General features: G+C 23.4%; 1 protein-coding gene across 5 annotated transcripts in view; it reads left to right on the plus strand.

Moving 5' to 3' along the window:
• The window catches only part of LOC112688087 (acetylcholine receptor subunit alpha-type acr-16-like), a 213158-nt gene that overhangs the window by 140107 nt on the left and 57261 nt on the right, over positions 1-15790 (plus strand). For all 5 annotated transcript variants that reach the window (XM_025561136.1, XM_025561121.1, XM_025561114.1 and 2 more), the window contains exons 2-3: positions 8206-8348; positions 14362-14403. In XM_025561136.1, the coding sequence (XP_025416921.1) occupies positions 8206-8348; positions 14362-14403 (185 nt within the window). The remainder of the gene's footprint in view (positions 1-8205; positions 8349-14361; positions 14404-15790) is intronic.

Below are 15790 nucleotides of genomic sequence, written 5' to 3' on the forward strand. Positions count from 1 at the left end.
ACTCTTCATTCCAATATTAATTAATCATTATATCACGTTACACTGTATATTTTAAAGCTAAAAATAATTTATAAACTCAAATTTGGGAAATAAAAAGGATAAGAGCTATAAGCTGCAATAGTCGTTATAAATACGACATAATTAATTTAATGTAATGCAATTACATATATTTAGGTTTCATGATGTCTTTTTAATATATTCAATATTTAATTACTTTTTTATGATGGTTTTTTTTTTCTAACTCATTAGTTTTTAGTTTGTGTATGAAATTATATAATCATTTTTTTTCTCCAAAAATTATGAAATACATTGATTACTTAAAAGTAATTTGTTAGTTTTGAAACTCTAAACTAAATATGCTGGTTTATTTTTTCTATTAAAAATTCGATTTGATATAAGTTAAAAATAATTTATCGTATAATTTTATGTAAATACTTATATTTCTCCGAAAATAATTGATTTTATTTGATCGAACACTTTTTGATGATCGATATATCATGATAGTTAATTAACAGTACGGAAATGAATTTTCGTACTGTTTATAAAATGTGACATTATTTATAAAGTTAGTACAATACGTATAATTTATGTAGTTCATAATGAGTTTCAAATAACCCAGAAAAAAATGTTTTGATGAAAAGGTAGTTAAAAATCGAGTCTGAAATGTATTTCATTACATCCTGACTATCATAAATTGTTCAAATAAAATCGATAGTTTTAGAGTTCTCTTTCTCTCTATTTCTCTAAATGTATTTATGTATTTTGCTATAAAATAGACGATTCTTAAAATTAAGACTTAATATTTTAGTCAAAAGTTTTAGTCGAAAGGTATCTATGTATTACATTATTAATCAGCTGTGAAGTTGTTTATCGTTAAACTACACATTTATAGCAATGTAACTTTGGTGTAATTAATTGCACGCAAGTATTATGTAAGATTTACTACTTTTTACTATATACCACACTATAATTGGATGTTTTTTTTTACGACTTCAATAGTTACATTTGAGAAAATAAGTGATATTAGAAATTACTCACAGGCAGTTTTATTTTTATATTTTATTTTTACATACAACCAAAGGATTGGTTAAGTGTTGGTAGATCATCACCTTGTACCTGGTATACATTAATAATAAAATATTGTTGCTGAGATTTACGCAAGATATTTTACTTTATAAGTAAAAATTTTCAAGTTAAAAACCAAATACCTCCATAATATAAATGAAACTAATTTTCTAGTTTCAAATTTTTAAATCTCAAAACCTGTTATGAATCTAATTTAACGAGTCTATTTTTAAATGAAAATTAAGGTTTTTAAAAGTTTACATATTTAAAAACAATTTAAAATAATAAAATAAACATCACAAATATAATAAACATTTATTATAAGTCAGTTATTTGTATCCCTTTAAAATCCTATATCACAGACATTTTCTTTCAAAGTTTTGTTATTTATATGATTAAATTCAGGGTCTTCATCGACTATAAGTATAAAAAAAAATATATAGATCGTTGTTGTAAAACAAATTGTTATTAAAAATATTCAATCCGATACAATGACTAATACGGGTTCATAATAATTATTTAATGAAACAAAAGTTTTATGAAAAAAATCACGTTCTTAGACAATACTATTAAAATAAGTAAATAGTGTACATATCGTTTATTGTTACACATCATTTAACTAACACAAAAAACCTTTTTTATGGTATGAAAATGCTCTATAAATTGACTTGTTAATAAAACCATGTAATCACTAACTACAAGAACACTTAAACATATAAATTAAAACTATTATTACTCATTCAAGGATACTAAATTTTATAAAGATATAAGTCATGACACATACTCAAACACCCTAATTGTTCGATTAAAAATGTTTTTTTTTACCATACATCATAATATCGATGATTGGTTTAAACTTGACATTATCAAGATGTGTAAACTATCTTTAATTTATGATGTTTTTCAAGGATATTCTTAAAATATTTTTAGTATTTTAATTTTACAAAAAGAAAAAATATTTTAAAAAAAGTGTGTGCATATATCAAATGAAATATATAGAAATTCGAAGTAAGTAGAACAATTTTATATATGACCGATAAATAAAAAACGAAATATCCTCACATACGGCTTATAAACTTAATATTATATGTCCACAATTTAATACACGACTGACTTAAAGTAAAATAAAACTTTAAAATCGTTATTTATTTTCCCATTATTTATGATAAAACGATAACTTAATGATATTGAACGATGATGACTTATTTATTTACTTATTAATACCAAATCAACATTTCTTTATAAGAGCACGTTTATCCACTGAAAAATTTTTAATTAAATATACTGGCTTTTGTTAAAAAGGAACGTTTTATAGATTTTTAGAAAAAATAACTGTTTCAAAATAATTGGTAAAATTATAATAGTAAAAAACATATTAAAATAATCATTGATCAAACCATAGTAAAATCTTTTACGAAAACTAAACATAAAAAAAATTACAACTATGATGATAAAATAAATAGATAATGAATTGAAAATTAATGAAAAGATATTGAACAGACTAAAATAATACATTTGAGACGAGATAACGCATCAATTAGTCCGAAGATGATTCTGACAACAAAAACACAATATAAATAAATGCTATAAATTAAGCAACTAAAAAAAAGCGTCTTTACAAACACTAATTTGTATTAATCTCACGATAATATTGAATATTTTAACTTACTTATTGAAATCATAAAAAAAAATATTTAAATTGAATTTCGAATATTTCTTTGCAACATTACAATTTACATTTTTAATAAATATTTTCACGTCTAATTCATAGAGAATAAATACTCATTTAGATTTCTGTACTTATTAACTCAACGGAATCAATCTGAGTGGATTATAATCAGAAATGTACAGTTATCTACATTAACCGAATCAATAGAAAAATAATTGGCGTGAAAATCATTTGAGTAATGGAAATCACAAATGTATTATACATAAATTAACCAGTATAGCGGTTCTATTGTTTTTCGTCAATTTTGAACAGCATATAAATAATATTTATTTATCTTCACACAGAAATCGTAATGGAATACCGCAATAGAAATAGAAGCACCAAAAATTTATAAACAAATCTCTCAGTGTGTAAACTGTCAGGATTATGGTAAAACGCGGTACCAATATTATTGTCATAACGAATAATGCTGCGTCCACTTCAGTGAAAATCATGGTTCGTAGTCGTGTACGTAAAATCCAGTATTACCAGCCAAATATGCTCATTGCATAAATCACTACACGTGTGACTACTAAGAATGCACTGTATTTTAAAAATAATGGCCCCATAAAATAAAGTGATTCGGCTACTGAAAAAAATATAAATGATGACCAGGTAACCATTTTATTCGTTCTTCTAAGATAGGTTTTGAAACTATTCTGTGTATTAACTGATTCTCTGACATTTGAAACACCCAAACTATTAATGGTTAAACATAATTTAAACACAATCCTTTCTATATAATTTACACATTCTTTATAACCGATTTTAAAAATATTCTAACCTTCCTCAATATACTTCTGTCCGTATATAATTTTCTATGTCCTTACAACTAATGCCCTAAGGGTACAAGCTCAATTGCAATACCTGTTTATATTCCATGTGATATTTATTAATAGACTTAATGACTAATGACTAATGTACAATTCATCTTAAAATATATTTTAATATAGCATTGACAACAAACATATATTTCATGCCTATTGATAATATACGCATAATCAAAGACACCCTGTACCTATTGGATAGACCATCCTTAAATTACTTCCCATTCGCTAATTATTATTTGAATGTCAATTTAATGTAATGCCATTCCAAAACACCAGTAATATTATTTACATTCTACGTATATACATGTACATCAGTCAGAACACATTCTATTTTTGATATGTATAAGAGAAATCAATTCCCCGTTAGAGAAATATCGTGTAAGGTATGTTATATTGGAAATTGTAATTTTGAAACAAATATTTTCTATCTAAAAACAATTAAACTTATATTAAACATGTGTTTCATAATTCGATGGAAATAATTGTTACTGTTTTCGAAATAAATGTCAAATCGTATTTTTAAATTATATTACATAAGTATGAAAATTATTTTAAATTTACAGAAACACACCTGTATTATACAATTTATTGTATATATTGTCTTTTATATTATTAGTTCTCTAAATATAATGCTATTTAATAAGTTAATGTGAAGTAAAGGCATTGATAATATTGAGAGTCTTAAATGTACACTTAGACAATTAGTTAATTTAGGGATTTGTTGTTATTTAACTTAAAGTATGTATTTTTAATATGTATATAACAATTTAAATTTTATTTTTCGTCGAATAAACTAGAAATGTATATACAAATAAACAAATAGTTTATGTATATAGAATTAAGTAAATAAATTATTAGCCAGGAGTGGAATTATATTTAAAAAGTGCGACCGGTTTCGAATTGAAAATTCATCATCAGGTATATACTCGTACAAAAGTCAATAAAATCGTGACTTTTATTAAGTTGATTTGAGTGTATACCTGATGATGAATTTTCAATTTGAAACCAGTCGCAATTTTTAAATATAATAACATTGCAGGTCAAACATATACATTTTTTAAATTTATTTATATTTATAAACTATTCGTTTATTTATGTTTAATTATTAATTTAAGATTATTAATAATTTACTAATTTTTAATATTTCCTTATTTTTTATTATTTTATTGTTTAGAAATATAAGTTATAAAAAGAGAAAAATAAAATATTTCCTACAGAAATGAGCTCATAATAAAAACATTCAGTGCTGATATTAGAAATTTAAATAACATTGAACAGCTACTAGAAAGAAAACAAAAATAATTTACTCTATGCGACAATCAATCAATCAATATTTATAATTTTTCAAAATTTTTTTCCGAGTAAGAAAAAATGTAGTTAGCACTTTTAAATTTAAAACACAAAACTTGACAAATATGACCCATTTTATAAATATAAGTATATTTATATACGTTCATACACCCGTACACATTTTATATATATATATAGATATTATATATATTGTATATAAGTTACAAGAAAGGCATCCAATGTCGTCATAATTCAACGGCCATAGGAAAAACGTTTAGTAGAAAAAGAAAAAATAAAGAAAGAAAAAGAGAAAAACAGGAACCGCGGGTGGAGAAGTTGGCGAGAAACTTTATCAGTTCAAAGTGGTCCAGAAAATACGGGTGCGACTATTGATTGTTGCCCATACGACATCTGGCGAACTAACGCGAAATTTCGTCGGTAGGAACCGAGTTTAATTATGGGCCGTCCCGACGACTTTTACCGGCTTTTCTGTGGCAACAGTGGGTCTGAAAAAATAACGAAAATGCCAACTTTACTGGGGAGTTTGATAGGCTAAGTGGAGAGGGTGTCATAAGAATAATTTATTAAAAGTAAAAGTTACCCCATGATAATAAATAACAACTTTATGTTGTGAAAAAAAAGTATGAAAATCTTGTCCAGTATAATCGTCCCACGGTGCTCCTTTTTGTCAGATGACATCTGTTAACAACGCAATTTCCTTTTGATATTGTGGTTAAGAACTCCTTTGTCAAAAAAAAATACCGTGTTATCAGGGGGGATTGCATTTCCACTTAATTTCTCGTCTACTGTGCATAAATAATATTTATAAATATAAATATACATATTGGAAACAGATATTTTTTGTTTCATTATGTGTCATTTTATTATTATGATGATTTATAAACGATAAGATGCATTGCCTGATAATCATGTTAATTTGTTCAAAAATCAAAATTTTCGTTTTATTATTATTCTGATTAAGCGATTTCTGACTAGCTAAATTATTCAGTATCGCCTGGTTGATATTTTATTATTTCATATTAGGGCAATTACTATTCAATGTAAAAAGTTGTTATGTTCAGAAAATCACATACCCGTTTTTTTATTCTAATGATATTTGTTTTTAATTATTTATAAACACAATATTAATTTACACACATTTCAAACTGAATTTATGAAAATCAATATTTTGAGCAAAAAAAAAAATAACTACTAAAACCTAGTCCCAAACTGTTTCAATGTTAAATAATTAAATTCCTTTAAAAATTCTTGATTTATGCACATTTAAAGTGTTCGATAAACTATTTTGTCCAATTTTAAGTTCATATATTTTGTCGTTTATGAGTTGAGTGTGTGAATAATATATTTATCGTTGTATGTGTTAATGACAATGTGTTGAATATAGGCATTGTTTTAAATCATAAGCATTTTATTCCCTTGTAGTGTTCAGCAATGTAATGATTTTAAATAATGCTTAAGCGAAAAATTCCTAAGATTTTTATAGAATAGCAATACTATGTTAGTTAAATTATACATTTTAGAATAGTTTTTAATCAAAAACTAATTTAATCAACTATACATTATTTTAATAGTTTATTTTGCATTTAATTATTGTAGCAAATAGTTGAAGTGTGATATTTTGAATTGCAAAAAATATAATTTTCTTCAGATAAACATTTTTTGATTTCACATTTGGTTTTGCATGTGCATTAAAAAAAAAAAAAAAAACATTTAATAATTGTGTGATGTTTTCTTTTTCTTCCGACCATTATTAAGTAGAAAAACTTCACATAATATTTCATCGTATTTCTCATTTGTAAGAAAAACGATATTTTTTAAAACTTTTTCAGATTTTATTTAATGCAATATAAAAAAATTCTGACATCTTTGTATAATAATTAATCAAAAAACACTGAATTGAAACATACATTTCATTAAATCAATAACATATTTTTTATCACTTTATCTGTCTTATTATAGCATTATTTTACCTATTTATAAATATAACTTGTTTATAAAAAATTTATTTATAATATCACATTTATGATTTTCAAACATAAAAATGTGTTTAAAATATAAATGTATGATACTTACGAAGGTACACTAAAATATAATTTTTTGTAAATTATATTCATTGCCTGCTCAAGGTTTGATTTTCTATAGAATTCCGAATTCATAAATTTGTCGTTAACAAATATATATATATATAATATATTATATAAACATCTGAATGAGTTTCAATATACAAACTAACCGAATATCTGTAAAATTCCAATAAGATATAATAGTTAGACTAATAATTATAAATTATAAATTAACTTATTAAAAGTTCATATGATTGAATGACAGTATACGAAAACAATTTATGGTAATTGCATTTACTCTGCGATTGATATTGACGCTCACTCAAAACGCTGTCACTTTGGCCAGTATTTCATTACACTAATTACATTGGATATACCTAATGTAAAAATTATTTCGCAAATATTGAACAAAAACACAAAAGCCCGACTAAAAACACGTTTTCCAAAATTATAACTGAGCCATAATTTACATCATAAATGGATTTTTGAATTTTACTAACTAATTTTGAATAAAAAAAACTATTTATGATATAATGTATCGATCAGCGTTATACAATTTGTTATTCAATTCGTGTGCGTTGAAAATTGATTAAAAATTATATAATGTCTATACGAGTAGTATTATAATTAAAGATACAAATTGTTTGTGCATACTTCGCTTTAACCATTGAGAAACTATCTATTTGCAAACTTGTCAGCACTACAGATTAACTTATTCACTGTACAAATAATATATTTCATATTTCTCTGATCATTTTTACCATTGTATCTTGAATTTAATCTTAATTTTGTTAATTTCTTAAGAAAATATTAATATCGAAACTGGATAAACAGAGTCATTTAATGATTTGGTGAAATGAAGTATGGTTCAAGCAATTACTTATATTAAAATATATAGGATAAACAATATTATTAATCAATATATTGTTAATCAAAACATTAGGTTTTCGTGGGCTTATTATACGAATAAAATTTGAAAAAATAAATAAAAATACTTGTACTCGTATTCGTATAATGTAACATGATCGTAAAATTATAGTACATTTCGTGTTTAACGTGGACTTTAAAATTGTTATTTAATGGAAAAATTTTTGAACAACTAGTGGCGATATTATTGTTGTAACGGTTTCTAAAAAAGTCGTAACACGTTCAAGTGCGCGTGTGACCGTAACATATCGATGTCGTTACTTACGTTATTTTTTATTTTTTTATTTCTATTGTGTTTCAGAAAGCGTTCAAGGTAAATTTGAAAGGCAGCTTTTGGATGACCTCCTAATGGAGTACAATCCTCTGGAGAGACCAGTATCCAATGAATCTGATCCACTCGAAGTTACATTCGGCATAACGCTACAGCAGATAATAGACGTGGATTGTATACTTAAGCTACACTTTATTCGATCGTAAAACGTTATATTGTGTGGAATTGGTTCAACGACGTGCAGTTCACGCAATACAAAAACAATCAAAAAAAAATTGTGTCGTCAATCCTTGGTCCGTAGTAGTTTTTAGCGATGAAATGTTTGTGTGATAAAAACAAAATTATCTGAAATAATTAACGATTTGCACGCGCTGCAATGATCCTTTGCAGCAACTCACAATGGCAGTGTATCAGCTAATGTTTAATTTAAATTTTATATAAGATTAAAAAACAACAATAGGTAACTGTTGTATAATGCCTACTTATAAAATATATACATAATAATGCAAATTTCACTGTAATATGCTTTTAAAATATAAACGAATTCTTGGAAAACATTTAAATTATTAATATCGGGGCACATTTTAATGACAATCTTCAGCATTAATTTTTATCGCTTAATAAAGTATTCAACATATATGATAAAATATTCTCATTTTTATCAAATTTTGATTTGAACAATTTTAGTAATTCATATTCAAGTGTGTTGTATCTAAGGTTAAACATTTATTTACAAGGCAAATTATTTTTACATAGGTACATTTAGTCCTTAAGTACGAAATTATGTATCACGAAAAATAATAACACATTTTGTGGGTATTGTTTCGATAGAAACAAAATGTAAATCACTATGTTAGGTATAATGATAATATTTTGAAGTTATAGTTTATATATATATATATATATATATATAATTTATAATTATTTATACGTATTTATTATTTATACGGTATTCAAGTAATTTGAAAACAATGGTAATGGGTTTATTATATTGTAACTTTCATACTGAAATGTAAATGCCGGTGAACTATAAACCATTTAGATGTATTGAAATACTTGTTTATGAATATTAATTAATTTAGTGAACTTTTAATTTAATTTAACTTTTCTGCAAATAAACAAGTTAATTTTATGTCTGTGAAGAAAGGTTGTACATATATTGTATATTTAGATATCTATAGTGGTCAAGGGTCAGTCATCTATTATCCAAAATAATATTTGGCAAGGTTTTGTACTTAGAGTCGTTGAGGTAATGTAATTTTCATCAGCAATATGACATTATATTTTAATTTATGAATAACTTAGAAAATTAAAAATTATAATATAAATATAATATAAACATATATAATATAAATATATATATCAGAAAAAAATCGAATTAAATCACCATTTATGTTTTACATTATTAATACATATATTTTTATATCATTAATTTAAATTATTCGACCATAATTTAATGTAGGAAAAGTTTAAAAAAGTATATACAGTTTTCAAAAGCTCGAACTAAAATGTTTTTTTTTTATCAATATTTAATATACTATAATTTATTTATAGTAAAAATGGCATATTTAATTAATACGAACACTTTTAAAATTAATCTTCATTTGTATTAAAATAAAAGGAACACCCACATTGATATACAGTGTGTTCAACGATAAAGGTAACACAAAATATTTCGAACGTATGACCTTCTATGCAATTTGGTTTTTTTTAATGCATAGAGGATATAAAATTAGATTTATTTTTGATAAATCTTAATTTTTAAAAAAAAAATTCTGCGAATGCGAAACAAAATAATTTTTTTTTTAAAGGCACCCCCATTTTTGAGTTCAAATTTGAATTATGTGATTTTTTTTAAGCAACTTTGACCTTTAAAGTTTTGCTCTATCTTCAAAATTGACTGATTGAGAAAGAGTTAAATTTTCGATTTATAACATTTGTATTTATCGTATTTTTCAATACTCTATTTAGAGTTTTACAAATTTATAAGTGATTTCGTATGAATTTTTCTTTAAAATTAAGTGTACTGTCATAAGTATAAGTAATTTACATTACTTCCACAGAAATTTAAACTCAAATTTCTTGTAAATGGTATAATTTTGGTTAATTTAAACCAACACATAAACAAACTAACACATATTCTATTATTTTAATTCAGTTTTAAAACAAAAATTTGAACAATTAAATTATTTACAGGGGAGTTCTGATTAAATTTTACAATTCATTGTATACATTTTTCAAATTTATTACCATTATTTGCAATGCATGTTTCACACCGTCGCAATACTGTTTGTCGCAGAAAGTTCCTCGGTTAACTGTGCACACGCAATAATTATTTTATTTTTCAAATCTTGAAGATCATTTGGTGGGTTAGAATATATTTATAAATACTAGGCTTAAAGGCTAGAATAAGATAATTTAATACTTTATCAAAATCCAAATTTTGTTTTAAAACTGAATTCAAATAATAGAATATGTGTTAGTTTGGTTAATTTATTTATGTGTTAGTTTTAATTAACCAAAATTATACCATTTACAAGAAATTTGAATTTAAATTTCTGTAAAAGTAATGTAAATTACTTATACTTATGACAGTATACATAATTTTTAAGAATAATTGATATAAAATCACCTTTAAATTTTTAAAACACTTAGCAGACTATTAAAAAATACAATTAATACAAATATTATAAATTGAAAATTGAACTCATTTTCAATCAGTCAATTTGAGGATAGAGCAAAACTTTGAAGGTCAAAGTTGCTTGAAAAAATGCACATAATTCAAATTTGAACTCAAAAATGGAGGGCGTCAATATTTAAAAAAAATGTATTCATCAAAAATGTCCTATACACATTACAAAAAACCCGAATTGCATTCAAGGTTATGCGTTTGAAATATTTCGTGTTACCATTAACATTGAACATACTGTATAGAGTACCTACTCACATAGAATTGCGATTTTATTGATTTTGTATATACTTGATGATGAATTTTTAATTTGAAACCAGTCTTAAAAATACTTATAATAATATTCCAAAATACGCATTAATTAATTAATATATTTCTAAATATAAACTATTTATTTATAAATTAATTTACGAGTAATTATCATTTACTAATTTTATTTTATTTATATTATTTTATTACTAGTTATTACATAATTTTATATTTATCTTGACTAAAAAATGTAAATAGTTCTTAATGATTATATAATAACGATTTTGAATATTATTTAAAAGTGTGATAACTATTGAATAACAATTATACTTGAGATTTTCAAAAACTACTGTTGTAAAATAAAAAGAAATTCAAAATGTAATTAAATAATATAATATTGATACGAATTGATGTATTATTCATGATAAATATATTACACATATCAATTATGACAATATATTACATGCTATTTTAAAGTCATTCAACTTGGTATTTAAACATATGAAATAATATAGACTTCAACAAATTCTATAGGTTTTTGATAAATATGGACAATTAGCTATTTGAAGTTCAAAATAACTGGATCGAAAAATGTAAAAGCTTTATAGCACGCAAACAAAGACTTTTTGATAAATTTTCTCTTAATAACAATAACGTAAACACAGCTCTTATTTCCAACTCATAATAATTTGAATATATCACATATATTTTTTGAAATAGAGAAATATCTTTCGTTATAATACAATGTGTAATAGGGAAAATGTTTTATAAAATAATAAAATAATATATTCTAAAATACAATAAATGTCAAATTAAAAAAGTAACTAAATTAAATATTATGCCTTATGTTAATATTTAAAAATCTATATGTTAATATTTAATTTCTATTTATAGTATACAGTGTGTTTTCAATATGGTAAAAGCTTTAATTCCTATTGAACAGTTGTTGTTAATCAATGTTATCATATTATAGCGTAACCTTTCTTCCACAAACTGCATAATAAATTATTACTATAATTTAAAAATATATAAAGTTTGCTGGAAAAAAAACTAATGGAAATTATTTGAATTTAAACATTAATTGAATACAATTGTTTTATATGTCTTTAAATTTTATTTGAAATTTAAAATATAAATTTCATATTTCTTATATGAACTATACCAATGTTTAATTTGTATATTTATCTATACAACACTATCTAAATTCTATATATATTATAAACATATATGTATATAAATATATGATATATATTTATGCTATTTAAGTGTTATATATAACAAATATAAAACGTAGAAATACTCATGTCAATAATTAATTTAATGAGAATGAAATAAATTATATAATTTTATAACTTATATATTTTTTATTTCATTTGGCAAATTATTTTATTTTATAAGTTATCTTATAGTTCTTCGAACCACTCTCAAATTATATTATGGTCGTGTAAGTTTTTTATGTATAATACGTAATTTTTATTTAAACTACCTATATTTTGAAAATTGATTTAGATATAATAATAAATTTACTTTTTTAAACAATCAAAGTAAAATATGACACACACGTAGCAGTAAAAACCGACTTTATTTATCAAGGCAATACAATTGGAAGAAATAAATTGAAAATATATTGGTATTAATTTTACACTAAACTTTTCAAATTATTATTTTGTTACATTTAATATAAAGTTTGAAAAGAAATTTTAAATTCTATAGAAAACTATACCGTTTAACTACCCATTCAAAAGCAGTGAGTACAGATTCGTTTCGTGGAGCCTTCTGGCACTACTGGATTTTCGTCTGATAGTTTTAATTTGAAGAAGAGTTACAGAACTTCCGAATTTGAAGTCTTATTATGTTAATGATTGTAGGTTGTCCAAACAATAGTAGTTACAAATAACATATTTTAAAAATGTAATTTAATATTAAATTCTAACTATTCTATGTAGAAAAGCAACCGTGATATTGTTAAAATTAAAATATTCACTCAAATTATTTCCAAAGATATTGTTGAAAAAATTAAGATTCCTTAATATTGTTATGAACATTTAAGTATGTGTCCGAAACTCAATTAATATTTATTAATAAAGTCGGTTAAATATCAAAATAATATTACTATGAAACTTACATTTGAAGATATCTGTTGAAAATTTAATTGTTTGTAAGTAAGATATATTTTATTTTATTTTAAATTAAAACTATACAATATTTGGGTACTCTGAGTATAAACGATGAAGGATACGAGTCGTTAATAAGCTCGTTTCACATATATACGCATTAAGGAATCTGATCAGTAACAAAAATATTTTATGGCCTTTTACGTACGTTTTTTACAATATATTTTGTTACGTACTAAAATCCCATCAGTTAAATAGATTTAGAAAACCTTTTCAAAATGTAATATTCAAAAATAGAGAAATTATAAATCTCCAAATTTATCATATAATTTAAAATTTAAATTAGTTTATTCTTTAAGCAGGTTAAAAAATATAATGACCTATATCCGATAAAATGTATATAAAAATATGTTTTAAATTAAGAATTATAAATAATTAAAGGAAATATTTACTTTCAATTTTATCCATATATTTAGAACGATGTAAATATTCATTCAAACCTACATACAAAATATAAACAATAAAAGGGAAACAAACTTCTTTTATAATTCTATATTTGTAACCAGGGGCGCATCCAGGATTTTTTTTAGGGGGGGGGCTAAATTTAAATAATTTTAATATTAATAGGTAGTATTTATTTTGAAATATGTACAGAAATCTTAAAGCTGCACACAATGCTGTTCTTCAGAGTTTTCCACAGTGTAAAATAGTTTGCTGTAAATCCCATTTAGAACAAAGTTGGTTCAGACGTTTGCAGAAAAATAAAAGTTTATTTAAAGAATACTCAAATGATTCTTAAGTAGGAAGATGGCTTAAATAAAATAATTGATATACTATAGTTGATAATTTTTTTTATAATAATTTAAAGTCAAATGTTAATTATCAATAAACCTAATAAAATTATCATAATGTTTGGGGCTAGCCATTATGGGGGGGGGGGCTAAAGCCCGTTAGCCACCCCCTTGGGTGCGCCCTTGTTTGTAACATTGAAATTATAGATTAAAGTAATATGATTATTTTATTTGAAAATAAATAGTTTATTTTATTGATGATTAAAAAATACATTTTAATCATTATTGAGTAATTTTATTCTAATATCATTACTAATATTTTTAATATGGTATTTTTAGGATGGAAAAAAATCAAATTGTCATAACAAATGCTTGGTTGAATATGGTAAGTACCTACATTTCTTATTAATATAATAATTTTATGTATGAACGAATTAGCTTATAAATTCTATACATCGATGTATATAATTTTCTTTTTTTGTTTAAATTAACAATGGGAGAATATTTTATTACATTATTTTTGTATATGTTACTTTTTATTAACTTATTATTATAAATTTCAAAAATGACGATAAATATTAGTGTCAGAAAAATAATGTTAGAATAAATTACGATAAACTATCTAATGTTTGGAAAAATGTTTTTACAATTAAATGGCACTTATATAAATACATTTAAGATTTGAATATATGTTTGAATGAACATTATTATATATACTAATAACTTATATAATACTTATATCAATATTATAAGGAAATGACTTGTAATAAAATATTACCTAGATATAATTTAATGAAACTATAAAATAATTTCATAATAATAAAGTATTTATATATACTAATACAAATCATAATATAGATATATTTTGATTTTTAAATTTTTTTTTTTTTTGTTAAGTAATTTCTGTATCCAATGCAATAATAACCAGACTATTATTCTTAAAGACTCAATAAATTAATGAGTGAAATCAATCACTAAATACTCGGATGTTTACATTTCAAGTACAGCTGTACGGTTGACCTGAATAAATGACCCAACTATTCGGTTGGCTGACGGTGAGTTATTCTGTCAAGCTGTGTGCCTTAAACTTTATCTTAAATAATTAAAATATTAAAATAACTTATCTTTAAAATAATTTTTAAAAATTATTTAAAAGTTGTGAACTAAATATTTAAAATTTTTACTTTGAATGTAGGTCCTTTGCATATAACCACAAGAGTTTTCAGAGGCTTTTAAAAAAATTCTAGAATATGACTGTAAAGTGAAAAAATGATCGATTTAAAAAATCTTATATTGTCAAATGTATAATCTTAAAAGGATACAAATAAAAGTTTTCAAGATATTTTTATTCTTGTAAAATTGGTTGAATAAAAAAGAAACACATCGTTTTATAATATAATTAGTCAAATAAATAAGGTACCAAAGTTTTGTTTATTTCTGTGTAAAACTTTTCTGCTGATTTAAAATAAATAATCGAATTAGTTTTGTAAAGAAAGGTTTATCCTCTGTGAAACTGGCTTTGCTTCATTAGCATATTTTGTTCTTTTTTTGTTATTATTACAAGATTTTCTTACCGTTTTGCTTATTCATTCTTTATTACTTTATTTATAACTCAATGCTTTTAAAATTACTAATGAAAATTAAAACTTCACATTAAAATATTTTATTACTTTTATTTGAATTTGATATATTCCACGTGTATATATCGACTAATGAAAAAATACTTAAGTATAAATTCTTATGACATTTAAATGAGTGTGCTAAAAATTACT

The sequence above is a fragment of the Sipha flava genome, unplaced genomic scaffold, assembly GCF_003268045.1.
Source record: "Sipha flava isolate LNK unplaced genomic scaffold, YSA_version1 110_pilon_pilon, whole genome shotgun sequence".
NCBI lineage: Eukaryota > Metazoa > Arthropoda > Insecta > Hemiptera > Aphididae > Sipha > Sipha flava.